This window comes from Lissotriton vulgaris, chromosome 4_1, assembly GCF_964263255.1.
Source record: "Lissotriton vulgaris chromosome 4_1, aLisVul1.2, whole genome shotgun sequence".
Taxonomy (NCBI): Eukaryota; Metazoa; Chordata; class Amphibia; order Caudata; family Salamandridae; genus Lissotriton; species Lissotriton vulgaris.
The window spans coordinates 553,619,683-553,635,970 of NC_141691.1; the positions used below are offsets into that span (position 1 = coordinate 553,619,683).

A 16,288-nucleotide genomic window follows, 5' to 3' on the forward strand; every position below is an offset into this window, starting at 1 on the left:
AGCTCGGGTATCAATTTTGACAGGTCATCACACAACTTTTTTATATACGTAGTTGACTCACTGCAAATACAAACAATATCACTCCAATCTTTGTTGAACTTGGAAAGAACCTTTTTTGCAGAGCATTACAAGTGACACTGCGTTCCATGTTATCCAAAAGTCTGGTGTCATGTTTTCACCACTATCCCAGATGCTTGGTAATATATATACTTGTCACTATACCTTGCATTGAATGTTTAAAGCCTGAGGTGTTAGCAATTCACCCACTATCAATACTGACCCACTAGAAACTATGGTCTGATGTATTAAGGGTTTTTACCCATTCTCTGTGGGTAAATGTGATGACCCATATTAGGAAAGATTTTTATGTAACCAGCCATTTTACCTATCAGTGAAAGAATCAAATGCAGCCAAAATGTCAAATATGAGTTTGATATTTCCTGATTCTCTGTACTTTATAAAATAATTAAACTAGACCTAAAACATGAAACTAAATCCTGCATCTTTAGACCAAAGGCCACAAAACTGAAAAAGTAAAAGGAAGAAGAAACAATATTTTAGTGCATGCCTAAAGAACAAAACTCTAGCAGAATAATATTAGCCAGTTACATTGTATTTACCCCATCAGGAAGAAAAAAAGACTTTCACTCTCTTTTTCCTTTCTTTGAATGGCATTTAGTTTGTGGTTGTCCAGGTGTTTTTTCAGTGTTTATATGTTTTCACCGGCGAGGGCTATTTTTCTTTCAGTGGGGTTTTATCAGTTATTATAGGTTTAAACCTAAAACCCCACAGCCTAGATATAGTCATTCCACTCATCATCCTGTATTTCTCCCTCTTCCTGTTGACCTTCCTCGTCTTCTTCCACTGCTTCCTCTTCATCCGAAGATTGTTGAGGAGGCAAAGATACAGGATCCGGATTAATGACCAGCGGAGGTGGTCTAGGGCGAGGAGGGGGAGCTGGTGTCACGAGTTGTGGTGGCACTACTGAAGGTGGTGGAGTAGGCGGAAACCGCTGTTTGTAGTCCGCTATGAGGAATTGGAGGTCCGTGACTATTGAGGCTGGGAGGCACACCATAGGTTGTGAAGGAGGAGGTGATTGATATTCCTCCTGGTATGGGACTTCTGCCTGACCCATATCTTCGTAATCCAAACTCTTATGGACCTTGACATTTAGCTGTGATGGACTTGTTGCAGTGTGGAACATGGCACCATCATCAGAGTCCTCAGTCTCCAGTAAGTGGACCGGTGGCAGTGGCTCGACTCTGCTATGAGACGTAGCCTCTGGCGTCAGCGTACGCTTTGACATCCTGAAGTGTGTATAGGTATACTTCAGCTTAGGAGAGCCTTCCGTCGACGGGCCCGTCGACGGTGGGATGCTGACAGCCACAGCAGACCTCTCTGTCGTCTTCACCGACGACGACGCCGTCGACTGTGACGCCGTCGACTGTAGCGTCGTCGACGGTGGTTTCTTAGTCGACGGCAGTGTCGACGTTGGAGTCGTCGTCGATGGCTTCGTCGACGCTGGTGTCGACGCTGGTGTCGACGTCGATGGCTTCGTCGATGGCTTTGTCATCAATGGCATCGTCGACAAGGTGGTCGTCGACGTCGATGGGACGACGAAGAAGTTGTCGTCGACTGAGGCGTCGTCGCCGCTCTTTTGACAGGAATAATAGATGTTATAGACTTACCCGACGACGACGATGTTGAGGTAGATGTCGTCAAGGTGGTGAAGGCCGATGCTGTCAACGTAGAGATGGTTACTGTCGACGCCGTCACAGGCATGGCAGAAGACACCAGCACAGGCTTCTTGAAGGTGGCTTCTTGAAGAGGAGTCTTAACTGCCATGGCTTTTGGACGACACTCTGAAGACTTTGGCGTCTTCTTTTGAGGTGGCATATTAGACAGACCTGGAGATGTCTGTCTTGGCCTTTTGGAAGAGGAGTGTGAGCTCCTGAAGGAACACTCGCTCTCACCTGAAGAGACTGTTTGATCCTTGTCCTTCAGTCTCTGTAGCCACAGAAGCAGGCGTCCCTCTCTGTCTTTTAGAGTCTTGACAGAGAAAGTGCGGCACACCTTACAATCCTTGGCAGAATGGTCAGGGTAGAGACAGTAGAGGCAGTCTTCATGTTTGTCATCTACATGCAGTCTCAGCTTACTACACGAGGCACAAGGTCTAAAGAGCCTCCGGCCTATTAGTGTATATATGTCTTTTATGACATTACTATTTTTATATACCAGGGACTCCCAACCCGACGACTGGGAATGATTCAGGCATGTGAATCTATGAAAGATACCCATAATACTGGATAAAATAGTATACCATTTATTAACAATGTAATTTCTCTACCTTTTTCGCTTCAAATGGAAGCCATTGTACAAAAAAGAACCCATTTGAAAAAATACCCTCTGAATCATATGATTAGAGGTTACAAATAACGACTGCTCTTAACTCAGTACCTGGAACACTTTTAAAAAATGAATAGGTTTCATACTTCAATTCAATTTTATTCGGTTTCAAAGATATAAAACCATAAAAGTTATTATCACAAGGACTTTAAATAAAATTGACATTTTTCATCACAATTAAAACACATTTCGGAACATACCATCAGAATCTGTAATTTAAAATACAGATTTAATATGCCAATAAACGTGACCCATAATTTATAAGCCTACCAACAAGGTTGCACCTCTCCAGGCCTTTGACTAAGCTTAAAAACAACTTAAACCCTGGCCCATATTTTAATCAAGACATTCCCTAGATTTTACCACAGATTTCAGGTAGCCAAGAACAAAAAAGATACACTCATCCTTCCACAGTTGTAGGTACAGGAGAGCGGGGCGAGCCTGTTTAAAATCCATCCTCTTTTAAATCGATACAATGAAAGAATTCCAGGGTACCTCATAAATTTTACAGAATAATACAAAGAGTAGCAGATCCTGTGGAGACTCTCCGTCGCAGCCACAGGGTGCTAACTCCTGCCCTCACTGCTCCCCCTGGGTATGGCGAGGTGAAAAAGATCCAGACGAAGCCTGGTCAGTTGTGAACGTTCATAAATAGTAAAACCCCCACGAGATAAGGCTCAGCTAATGATGTTGTCTTTACCATTATGAATTTACGTACGCTAGGTTTACGCAATTCCTGCTCTTCCCTCTCCAGTTTCCTAAGATTGCCAAAGGACTCCCTTATTATCCCCACACACTGGTTATTAGTTCAGGGTTAATGTACAGTTCACCTAGTCCTAACCTTTCAAAGCTGTTCTTGATATATCTGAGCCATGGGATGCTAAGCGAGTAATTGAGGGACATACACTTTTAAAATCATCTGGATCATAGATAATTCCTTACTCAGCCACATTTTTTGCCAAAACATTAGGGGACGGAGTGCCAGAAATAACACTTACAAAAGGCAGCCCAAGTTCTTTGTCTACCACCATATTCGATATACTGCGGGGAACACCCAGTAATGGCTTCAAAAACCTGTTCTTGACTACAGGGAGATCATCTGTAAAGATGTGCCACTATGTTTTGCTTCCGCAGGAAGCTTTTGCTACACTCTTGGCTTGATAAATCCCACCGGTGCTAAAATAGGTATCTTCCCTAACTTAGAAGCAAAGTTGAAGATGGCAGCATTCACCCGCATCAGATCCCCCTTCTTTCTTTGTTTGAGTGGGCCCTATTTTCATGCGCATCCAACACGACCCCCAGTATGAGAAAACATCTGTGTGTGGTACCTTCGCCAAGTCTTCCCTGAATTGAAACAATTTTTTGGGGTGTGTCCCCACTAGCATGCCTTAAGATTTCGAGTCATTGAGGGATAAGTCCCTATCCGCCATAAAAGCAGAACAGGCATCAAGTAGGGTTTGTGACCCCCTCGCGGTCCAAGATATAAGGACTGTGTCATCCGCGTAGAGTAATACAGGGAGGCAGCGTCGGCCTACATGCAGATAAGTCAACCCCTGTTGATCGTAGGGCTTTATCTAGGTTGTTTATATATAGATTAAACAAAAAGGGGGCCAAGATACACCCTTGGCGTACACCTCTTTCAATATCAAAATCACGTGACAAACGTAGGTCATGCTAAAATCTAATGTTGGTCTTGGTTACACAGTGAAGGTCTTCTAAGAAGTAAACAATGTTGCTATCAACCCCTATGTCTTTACTGCCACAGTTTACTCCTGTTCACCCGATCGAATGCATGAAGATAAGTTTATGAAAGCTAGATAGATGGTACCAATGTGTGCAATAGTATATTTGCTTAGGATCATAGTGAAGGCACTGGGCCACCGTAGACCAGCCTGGGCGGAACCTGTATTGAACATTTGATAGAGTATCGTATTCCTCTGCCCATACGGTCCGTCTGTCTAAAAGTATACAGCCCACCACCTTGACCACCGAGTCAAGCAACAAGATTGGTCTGTAACAATATGTACTATCACGATCACCCTTTTTGAATACTGGCACAATGGTCGATGTGGCCCAAGACTCAGGGCAACCCGTCCTTGCTGCATACTTATTTTTCATTCAGTAGATTGTATCAAATTAATTGATGCACGGTCGGTACATAGTGATGAATCATTAGAAGCTAAAGCTCAGTTGCGGGTTCTGAGTATCACATGTTTTGGGCACCCAACAAAGACTACATATTCCTGAAACCATAAGGGTCTGACAGACGTAACGGTGTACTACTTTTGTAAATAAGCCATTGGGACACAAAATTTGAGTGGAAAAAGTTGTCACTTCTATTTTTAATTTCAACGATTATGTTCTTTGGGAAACCTATGAGCTACCTACACATATGACCCCTTGCAGAATTTTAAATGTTGGCTACTCTTCAGAAATGTATAGATTTCAGAGTACACACATAGGTTTCAAGCCTGTTTACAATACAGACTGCAAATATGTAAAAACCACACAGAATAGGAAAATCAACAACCCCCCCAAAAAAACTGGTAATTTTTGTTCCTCAAGTCTGCTAATTTCAGAAAACCGAAAAAATGAGGATATTAGCACTATAAACCATTTGTTGATGCCATTTTTAGAATTAAAAAGCTCTTTCTTGCAAGGCACTTTTTCCAAAAAATCCTAACATTTTGCTATATTTTGGCTATTTTCTCTACTCCCTCCAGACAAACTTACAAACCCCGGGTGCCTTTAGAATCCCCAACAAGTGGGCGAGAAAGGACACAAATTTGGTCTGAATATCTACTGAAAAAATGTAGTGAAGGCTTAAGTGTAAAATGTCCCAAACATCAAAATAAAGGGCTCAACAAGGTACAGGGATGTTGGGGGAAGGCCTCAGCGCTAAGGAGTGAAGACATTCAACCTGAAGGCCACTGCACTATGATGAACAGTTCCCATAGTATGCAATTTTTTCTGAGCGAACGTTTTTAAAATGTTTAAGTGCAGAAACACTGACTGTGGTCCTGTGAAAAATTTATTCCAGTATCCAAGGGCATGTGGAGTTATGAGAAAGAGAGAAATAAAGAGAGAATTAAAGAGACGCTGACCTGCAAAGACCTGGCTCCCATGTTGGAAAGGTTTAAATCGTAGATTACAGACCATTCTATTAGGACGTCCACTGTAGGCCAGCCTGCACACAATAAAATCCGGCTCACAAACAAATGTGTATACAATGCAGTTCCAATTCAGTAGCTTTCCAGAGAGAGGGGCTGGGCTGGCTATTCGAGAAAGATTTGTTTTTGCCAGACTCGCATCTCTGAAGGGTGGGAAGGTCTGCAGCAGAGGCTTTTGCATATAAGACAAAGAAAGTTTTGTGTGTTAATGACTTTACGGCAACCCTTCAGGCATTTCAAGGACACCAGCTGGCTGAAAAATCTCCAGCTTCCTAATTGGGCCACACCTTTAGCTTGGCACATAGTGTTCAACATCTTGCTATTGGTCTGTGCATAAAGTCATTTAATCAAATTGTGTAAAGGAACATGTCACAGAGATCGGCTTCAAGGAGTCTGCAGTGTTTTTTTAGGTTTCGCCTACCAGACAGTGCAAGATGTTCTGGTTGCGAAAGATCTATTGTGAGCTTGCAGTCCACCAACTACCTAACATGAGTTGACTTTATTGTTACTCATTTGCTTGCATCTTATTCAATTGTTTGCCTAGTCTTGTTTTTGTCCCTTTCATGGAGCACAGCCTCTTTAAGTCTCTTTTGATTGGCTGACTAGTATCCTCCCACTGCTCACATTTAGGGAACTACTTTTTTTCTTTTTCATACAGCACTCCATAAGAGTGTAGTGTTTTCTAGCTCTCTTCCTTATGTGCTACTTTCCCTTCCCAAAGACCCAACCCTGGCTGTATTGCTCCCCATCCCTTCCACCTTCTCTGGAAAAGCACAGCAATAGGGATTTTTGATTTTGTAGCTAGATTATGTCATAACAGCAGACTTTAAGAGTTGAGTTTGCTTCATCTTCGACATTCCACAAACTGCACAAAAAAACTAGCTTTAGCATACAAAGGCTTTTAGGGTGATGGAAAAAGGGTCACCTGCTGCATGCACTTTCCTCTTGAAACCACTCGTCCTTAGTAAAAAGAGAACTTGTCACCGAGCCTTCTCCGGCGCAGCCCCAAAGATAGGAAACTCTCTTCCACCGGAAGTACGCAGAATCCCCTCAATAACTGCTTTCAAATGGGAAGCCAAAAGATTTCTAATGAATAAATTCTTACCTTAATTGGGCTAGGTTCACCTGCTTGAAGCCATTGATCCTACACCCATCGTGCCATCATTTGATGCTGCTCTTCCTTACCGCATAGTGTGCCCCCCCTGAGCAGCCTACTATATACCTGTTTATTGAATTACTCTCCCATACTAATTTGTCTTGTAATTATGCGATTTTTAATGTTTTCTTTTTGATTCTTACTTGATGTCGACATTGCATTTATGTCCTCCTTCCATCCTTTTGTAAAGCGCTCTGATATCCTTCGGGATCTTGTTTGTGCTATATAAAACTTTATAAATAAAATAACAATTTTAAAAAATCTGGTGTCTGAAGCAAAAGGTGTCATTAGCATTAGATTTCTCTTGCAGGCTCCTTGGGCTACTACAGAGGAGCAAATGGCTGAATCCTATGAAAAGTAATTTGGCTTTGTCAAGCATTTGATTCTCTTTACATTATGAAACTTCCTTATTCATTTTAAATTCTGTTCAGAGTTCAAAGATTGAATCTTGAAATGTTTTTTCTTTTCATTTTTTAAAAACATTTATGTGAAGACAAACATTGGCAAAGCCAAAAGCTCAGTACTCTCATTGTCTTTGCCAATGCGGATTGTATGTGCAAGCACTATACTGTTTAAATTTCAAGTTATAAGCGGTGGACCACACCATACAACACATTTGTATGACAACTGAATGACATAAGCTTCACAGATATGCCACGGAATGAGTAATCAATATTTCCTATAGAATGGCATTTTCAGTAGCTTTCTTGTTAGGAAAATCACATTACAGCAGTAGACCTACTGTCATAATGAGCTTAGAACGTGTATATGTCAAATGTTCTATGTAGGACCTGGTCTTCCTGCATTGGTGTGTCGAAGAGATACTATGATAGCAGTTGGGAGCTGAAGCGGATGGTCGCTGTCTTTCAGTTGGTGATGTAATTACCAATAAAATTCTGTAAGGCACATACCTTGGTGTCTGCTCTTCACTTGAATTTTGTTAGGGTGTCGCACAAACAGCAAAATATCGTCCGCATACATGGACATTAACAGGGGGCCCGCGGGGAACTGTAGACCATGAAACGTGTTTTTCCTGCATGTGGCGGACCAGCGGGTCTAAGGCTATAATGAAAAAATAACGGAGATAACGGGCAGCCTTGCCGCGTCCCTCACATAATCGGAACGACAGAGACCCATTCACCCGAAGCCAAGCAGTTGGGGACGAATAAAGTAGTGCAATCAATGCAACCAAATTGGCTGGATTGCCTACTTTACACAAAGTAGCAGTGAGAAACACTCATTCAAGTGACTCGAAGGCCTTTTCTGTGTCTAACAGGGCCACTGCCGCAGGTGTAGTAGATTTAATACATTTATAGTCTGAGAATCTTGGACTCGCTATGGCTACGCCAGAAACTGCAAAGTATCCAGAACAGCTCCAATGAAAGGCTCCCTCTCTGAGAGGGAGTCAGGTGTGACTTCGACATGTTGATAGTGAACCTCAGCGAATGCAGGAGGAGATGGAAGACGAACGCCTGGGGCAAGTTCGCTTTCAACAAATATTTGTCAAGATAGTGGAAAACTGGCACCCTTTATCTCCGCAGATGAGCTGCAACTACTGCCATTACCTTGATGAGCACCTAAGGGCCGCTGGTAAAGCCAAAGGGAAGTATGGTCAACTGATAGTGCTCGTGACCTATCACGAACCACATGTAAAGTTTGTTGGCAGGCAGGACGGGAATGTGGAAGCATGCGTCCTACAGTTCAAAGCTACATTCCAGTCTCCTGGGTCCAGGGCATACAGGACTTGAACCAGCCTGAGCATTGTGAATTTCTTCTTTTTCAGAACGAAATAGAGAGGACACAGGTCTAGGATAGGACGAAGGCCTCCACCATTCTTGGGCACCAGAAAGTAGCAGTAGTAACAACAAAATCTACTACTTATGCTAGCACCCTCTCTAAGGCTCCTTTGGCTAAGAGGCGTCACTTTCTGGCAGAGTAATGAGATGTGGCTCTTTGTCAGCCTGTTGCAAGAGGGTGTCATGGGTGGAAGGGTAGTCACATAGGGTAGGGACTAGCCCCATTGGACAACCTGGAGAACCCAGCGGTCGGATGTTATCGACCTCCAGTGGTGCAGGTGATGGCAAAAACTGCCTCCCACTGGTTGCCCATGATGGTCGGAGGGCAAACTAAATAAGCTAGGAGGCTGAGGCTGCGGGGGGAGTGGCAAACTGATCCTACATCTGGTAACCTGATCTACGAGGTCTGTGGGTACTGTGTCAGTGGTGTAGGGCAGGTAGAGACGTGGCTGGATATCCCTTCCATGGCCACTAAAGAAGAGAAAGGCGGCCAAGGCAGCACCAGACCCCAAGTAGAATATTATTATTATTATTGACATTTGTTAAGCGCACGGCTGCCCCCAATGGGGGTGTCCCGGCGCTAAGATTGCAGATTTGAGAGAGAGTCAACAAGGGAAAGCTAACAGCCAGAAAATAAGAGGGTCTTTAGTTTACCCCTGAACTGGGATTCAGTGTCGATGAGACGGAGGCTGATAGGGAGGGCATTCCATAATTTTGAGGCATTTACAGCAAAAAGCTCTACCACCTTTCCTTACCCGGAGGGAGTAGGAGGCGGAGGTGGTTGGATGCGAGATTGAGGGAAGAGTGGACCGGTTTCAGTCTGTGTCTGAGATATCCAGGACCCTTTCCATTCAGAGCCCTGAAAACAAGTACCAGGGCCTTGAATTTAACGCGAGCAGAGATCGGAAGCCAATGCAGTTTTCTCAGGAAGGGTGAGATGGTGTGGCGAAAGGGGACTTTACAAATCAGTCTAGCCGTGAGGGCTTCGTTAAACAGGAGAAGTGGTTTGGATGTGGAGACTCAACTATAGTGTCATGTCCTTTAGGCTAGTCTTGTTATGTATACCCTTTTATACATACATTGTCCCATCCACATGACAACAACGGTTCTAAACAGGTGACCTTTTACCTAGTAGCTTGCTTCTGTCTCTTCGACACCAGGCTCTTAGTATTCTATCATACTCCTGGTACCGGACTACATAAACATGTCCCCAGGCACTGCATAATCCATAATTATTCGGTATAAAGGTTAATCACTTTTTACATCCTTGGCCAACAAGCCCGATGTGCATGATCGCATTGTTTACAAAAACATTTTTAATGGTTTTCAAAACATATCTATTCTAGAAGAAGCCCTGGAGTTACCACTCTAGTATATAAGACCCTTATTCCCCCCTGCAATTTAGAGAAGAATTCCTTCCCCGCTGACATGGGGTCCTGCATGCTCAATCTTTAACACGCAGCGGTTTGACATCCCTTGCGCGGTGTCCTCCTCTGAGCAGAGACGGGTTCCTTCAGTCTCTACCATCAGCTGAGGGGGTTGGTTCTTCCCTATGGAAATCTTGGCTATATGCATATTTACATATACAAGCTACACCTATATATCTAGGCTAGGTACATTTAGGCTCAGTATGTAGGGCGTGCATTATAGGAGTATGCAAGTGCTACTGTTTTATCTGAACTGTGCATGTTCATGGCACTATGGTAGGTATGTATTTACTGTTTACTAGATTAGTACTTGCAATTTCTTGCGTATGCTTCTGTCTCCTGATTGTCGCAGCAAATATGTTTTACACAAGACTGATGCTGGACCAATAAATACTTATTGAAACGTCCCAATCGCCATCCTGTGTATTTTCACAGAATAATTAAGCACGAATGATTGAGCGAAAAGTACTGTACTGTTTTCCACATTTATCTGGAAAGTAAAGGATGAACTAGAACCTGAACCCGAGCCTCTCTGTTCCTTTAGAGAGCATTTTAGTTACCCTGGCTCATGAAGGCCATTTTAACATTACTGGCACCAAGAAAGAAATTACGAATGGCAGCAGGTGTGCCATGAGTAGTAGTACTTACAAAATATACAAGTGACCCTGTAGTATGGAAGGTGGGTTCATTGTCGACATTGCTAAGTTAGCATGAGCTTCGCTGCCATGAGGCTGCTTTTGCGCACAACACTACATGCCTTTATTTTGCAAGACTTTGTTAGTGCCCTTTTCACATGAGAACTGTCACCATTTCCAGTTCTTTGCTGTGCTCTGAGGTTGAGTCTGAACATGATGTACAAGGGCGATAAACAATGCCCCTTGTTATTCTGTTCTGGCCAGTCCTTCGCACCTAGACATAACAAGACACACAGCTGCACTACTGAAAATCGTATGCTTTAATATTGCAGCTAAGCATGTTGTTAACACACTTGGAGAGAGACCTTTCCAGAGAGAAGAGCTGTGCTCGCCCTGAGATGTAAACCTTTCATTTAGGGTTTGAGGTATGGGGTCTGCTGACAAAGCCCAGAACTGGTCTTTTTTTATAATAAACTATATCTTAGCACTGGGAGGGTGGTTAGGCACTGTAGCCCTTGTCTACTGTCTTTATAAAATGATATCCCTGTTTGTATTCAATGGAATTTTGACAATGCTGACAATATTGTTTCTATGCATTTTGCTGCTAGTAATGGCATGTGTACTGTACCATAGAGCGCGTTAGTTAAAATAAACATTTTAAACTATACCGTGACTCTGAATACTCTTGTTGTGGACAAGTATGAGTGAGTCGAGAGTGTAATTTTCTGGGTTGTCTAATCATTTGAAGCTTAAGTTTTAAACAATGATGACGCTAAAAAGTGGTACGCTCTGATATCTAGAAGTTTTAAGGGAGTTTGTTTAAAATCGAAACATACTGATTAAGAAAGATGGCTCACCTTGCCGCAGGAATTCCTCTTTTATTGAGATCCACTCTCACTTTTTCCCCAGCATGCCTATAAATTTCCACAACAGACAATATTGCAGCATCTCTCACCTGGGAATACAGTAAGAAACGTTTAACTGATAGAGAACATTTGCAAATAGGTTTTACTTTAGCAATGTTAGAGCTACATTGACAAATATAAACGTTATTCAAAACTGTGACATAAAATTAATATGATTTAAATATAGTATGACTTTTTTTATGGATTTAGTGTATGAATTAATCTTAGCCACTGATAAATAACTCTGGGCACATCCCATTCCATCATCATTTTGCACACCATGGAACCTAAGTTTGGACCCAGCCATATGCAAATCAGTCTTGACCCTGCTCCAATGGAAAAAGTCCATCCCGAACTGCCGGGTCAAGTCCTTCCTGAACTGGAGCACCAGGGACCATGCACACCGCTACTGGAATCAAGCTATTCTTAACTGATGAGCCTAAAATAGAGCGAAACCAATCCTGGGTTGCTTGTGTCCCAGTTCAAGACCAGCCTGGGGCTAGACTCCCAGTTGGACGAGGGAGGAAGAGTCTTAAGACAACTGCAAGACTTCTCCTCGAAGTAGGAGGGACAGGACTGAGAAGAGTCCTGCTTGCACTTATTGTGCTTATGGCAAGACTCGTTCTTGGACTTCACCTTTCACCTACCCAACAATAGCGACTTGGATGAGGAACTGGAACGGGACCAGCCCTGTGACATGCAGTGGAAGTAACACCCTAGCTTGCAGCATGATTTGTCCCATTTCCTGTGTTCGACGATGCATAGTTTTGCTTCCTGCTCCCTGATAACATTTGGGTGCATCATGGAGCATTTGTCGCAGAAGTTAGAGTCTCTTAGACCATAGAAACTAAAGGCAGACACCATATGATCCATGACCAACCGCTCCTTCTTCCAAATCTGCAATAGTTTGAATCTTGTGGACTTTGGGAGAGTAATTTCCCCTAGTACACTGTCAAAAATAGAACAACTCTGGTGTCAGTAACCCACAGAGAAAAGGTTTGTGTGTGGATCTCTGGATGCGCCTTAAAGGGAGCATAAAGAAAGGAAATTATGTCAGAACGTAAGTGTGGTTTCTGTATAGGGGCGGGTGCCATCCCTTCCAGAGTCGGTGCAATATTGCAGTCTGATGGTGCCACCTGTAGACATACAGGAGGAATTGTGTGTAAGCTCCGGTTCTAGGTCAGACGCCTGGGGGAATTCGAAAGATGAAGAATGAAATGGTGAAGAACTTCCAAATAGAAGCATCCATCAAAAATAGACTACATGATAAAAAGAACATATTTACACAGTAACTTCAGACCTCACCCCTTAAAATCCTATAGAAACGTGATTTCCTTCAGTGTGGCTCAGCCACATTACACACTAGGACAAAAAGAACATTTTACGCACCTTTGGTAATGCCTTTACTAGTAGATACTCTTTTTTTTTTTAATTAAATATTTTTTATCAAATTTTGTTCAACCTCAACAAAACAAGCCCAACAGAGGGAGAGCATCATCTTGAAAAAGGTACATGGGAGCGCACATGAATGAAATGCATAAAATATAGAAGTAGACAAACAAACTCCCACCTCCCTTACATGCAAAGACCCCGGGATCCCCCTGGCATAACAGGGAAGAGGAGAAAAGGAATGAACCAAAGGGAGGAGAAGGCCACTAAGGAGAGTCAGCCGGTGATGGACTTAGTGCTCCAGAAAAGGGGTTGGTGATAAACAGAGTGTCTGAATTAAGCAGACCACTCTTACCCAGTCCAAAGATCAGGGCTTGATCCATCACCGTTTTTTAGCTCACTGCACCATACCAGCTCAGGACTTGGCTATATGCAAATTAGTCTGACCCCGGCCCAGTGCATCATGGGAACAGGGCAGACCAAACTACCAAGCCAATTCTTACACTGTTCATCACCACCCCCTTTTCTGAATCAGACTTAGTGCTCCAGCATCCAAGGTCGACACAGAGCCACCAGAAGAGGAACCATCAGCAAGCACCCGGTCTCCTCACTACCCTTGTGGGCAAGCCAACAGGATGGCATCCCATGCAGGCAATATCGGTACCTACTGAACACCCCAAGCCACTTCCCTGCAAATCACTTCCCTTTCACAGTCTGCCTACTTTGTCAACTCTAAACACCAGCGATACACTGCAGGGTCCCAGAGAGACTTCTGAGACATGGGCCGTTGCCTGCAGGCCAAATCTAAGAACCTATCCATGGCCTTTCTAGTCGCCGAACAGTCATGAAATCCCAGAAAGCATAAAGTAGGACTTAGAGGAAATTCACTATCCATGGCCCCACGAACCACCTGGGTAATACCAGCAGGCAAGCCCAGACGATGTGGATGAGAACTATGTCCTTGATGGCGCAACAGGGATACTCGGAGGATGAGGCAGAGAACATAGTACGTATACATTGGAGAATCTAGTAGGCCCGATGCAGATACAATAACTGGATGGGTTTGAAGCGAGAATTTCTAGACACCCTAGAACTGGAGTCCAGGATCCTCCTCCAAGAACGATCAGTGAGAGGCGACCGCTTTTGTTCAACACGTAATAAGTAAGAGATGAAGCAGGCAGTCATGTTCCAGTCATTCTGCAACACAAATACCCCACCAGTTCTGTATCTTGTGGGTAAAGGCTCCATGGAGGATAAAATGGCCTACAGGGATATCGTAGGACTCCCGGAGGTTAGAGAAAGGACACAATTACCCCCCACCCCCACCAAAAAGATCATCCATGACAGCAATCCATGCCACCATCCCCTCACGAAGACTTGACTACCACCTCCAGGAGGTCTATATCTCTCCCCTAAGATACAATAATATATTGTCTGTGAATAGAGAGAGATTAGAGCAGTTAGAGGTAATGCTCAGGCCCTGAGTCTACAGCAAACCGTGCAGGCAACAGGCTCAATGGCCAACGCAAACAATAAAGGCAACCCTGCAGAGTAACCCGGTCCATTGCAAAGGCCTCCAATACAGATCATGGCCAGGGGGCCAGCATAAAGAAGCTTTGTCCATTTGACGAAGGGCACACCCAAGCCCATGCTAAGCATAGTAGCATACCGGAAGTCCCAGAAGAGCGAGTTAACGCCTTTGTAACGTCGACAATAATAACCAGTGCCTCGGGGAGGTGTTCGTGACGGTCTAAGGCCAGGAACAGCAGTTATTAGGCATAGCGCTGTGCATGACAATGAATCCTATATGATACGGATGGACCGAAGAACACATATGGGGAAGCAACTGAGTTGACACAATTTTAACTAACTTTTTGTAATCGGAATTAAGCATGGAGAGGGGGCGTTCAGACTCCAGAAGAAGGGGTTCTATTGTTCTTAGGGAGTGACCCAACAGCTGCTTCTTGCAGTGAGGGCGGCAGCTGACCACGCTGCCTAGAGTCATTAAAAGCGCCACCAATTTAGGCACAAGGTAAGATGCAAAGGAAGCCTGAAATTCGGAAATCAATAGACCAGGTACCTTAGCCCTCGCCATCTCTTTGATTGCTCCCTGAACCTCCTGCTTGGAAAATGTCTACACCCAGTTGATCCGCCACCATCGACTAAAGGTGCACTGGAGAGCTGTCCGCAATATCACGCAGCATTTCCCCCTCATCACTCACCACCCTGAAGGATACAGCTCACGATAGTGCTGCAGAAACACAGCATTGATCTCACCTGCATGAAGACATCGCACTCCGAAGGACCACGTAAATGAAGTACAGTGTGACCTCATCCAACATCCCGCAATAGCCAAGCCAACATCCTACCCAACTTATCCTGCTCTGCATGTGCCCTAGCCGCATGTGCCCTAGCCGCATATGCCCTATAATCAAAGCGGTGAAGGAGATCCACAAGCTCAAACTTCCTCCTCCAATCATCTAGTAGGCTTCTCCTATCATTCGGGGCCCTTCCAGCCCACCTGGAAGATCATCCGACACCGCTTTCAGCAATTGAAAATCCAAAAAGAGGTGGGTGCAAACCCCTACTTTGCTAGAAATACAATTCCCCGAATTACCACCTTCAAAGCTCCTCATTCCAACATCACTGATGAGGACAAACATGTGTTATTCATCCTGTACCGAGAAATGTACAGTGCCAGAAAAACCCAGAAGGCATTATCCTCCAAAAGAGAAAGATCAGAACACCAGGTAAGCACACTAGGCCTAGGAGACGACCATTTGAACGTACCACCACGGAAGCATGGACAGAATATGTTTTAGCCAGATATTCTAGACTCACCACTCAGTCGTAAAGCGCCCTACACGTATAAAGTCTGTCAAGGTGAACGTCGAGAGCCTGCAGTCCAGAGCAGTAGGGGTGCACATGAGCCCCATGTGACAGACCTGCTAATGATCTACTATGTCTCACTGTCCAGACCATGAACAAGCCGCCGCCGCCAGCAGCCTTCTCGCAAGTACAGCACGTAGAGGAGGATGAAACCGAACCAGAGTTAAATCGTCAACCCAGCAAAAACTGCTCCCCAATAGGGGACCTAAAGTGAAAGCAGGCGTGCCAAACCAGTAAGGAATGTTGACTGATCCATATTCAGTGCATAAATATTTAAAAGGGCTATATCCCTGTAATTCAAACTCCCTAACACCAGGACACAGCAACCCTCTGGGTCTGTAACCACCCTATGCATCCAGAAAGGAACTCCAGGCCTAATCCAAATAAGAGCACCCTGCAAGAAGGCAGAAGTAGCATAGAGCTGGCCCTGCCAGCGTTTTCAAAGAGTTTGGCCCTAAGCCTCTGTAAGGTGGGTCCCCCGAAGAAAAGTAGTCTGAAGGAAAGCCAGCAGGGAA

At 44.2% G+C, this 16,288-nt stretch overlaps 1 protein-coding gene across 36 annotated transcripts in view; it reads right to left on the bottom strand.

Annotated features, from left to right (window-relative positions):
* CLASP2 (cytoplasmic linker associated protein 2) overlaps nt 1-16,288 on the bottom strand; it is a 1,795,600-nt gene that overhangs the window by 1,446,745 nt on the left and 332,567 nt on the right. For all 36 annotated transcript variants that reach the window (XM_086964693.1, XM_086964694.1, XM_086964709.1 and 33 more), the window contains exon 6: nt 11,448-11,545. In XM_086964693.1, coding sequence (XP_086820819.1) covers nt 11,448-11,545 — 98 coding nt within the window. The remainder of the gene's footprint in view (nt 1-11,447; nt 11,546-16,288) is intronic.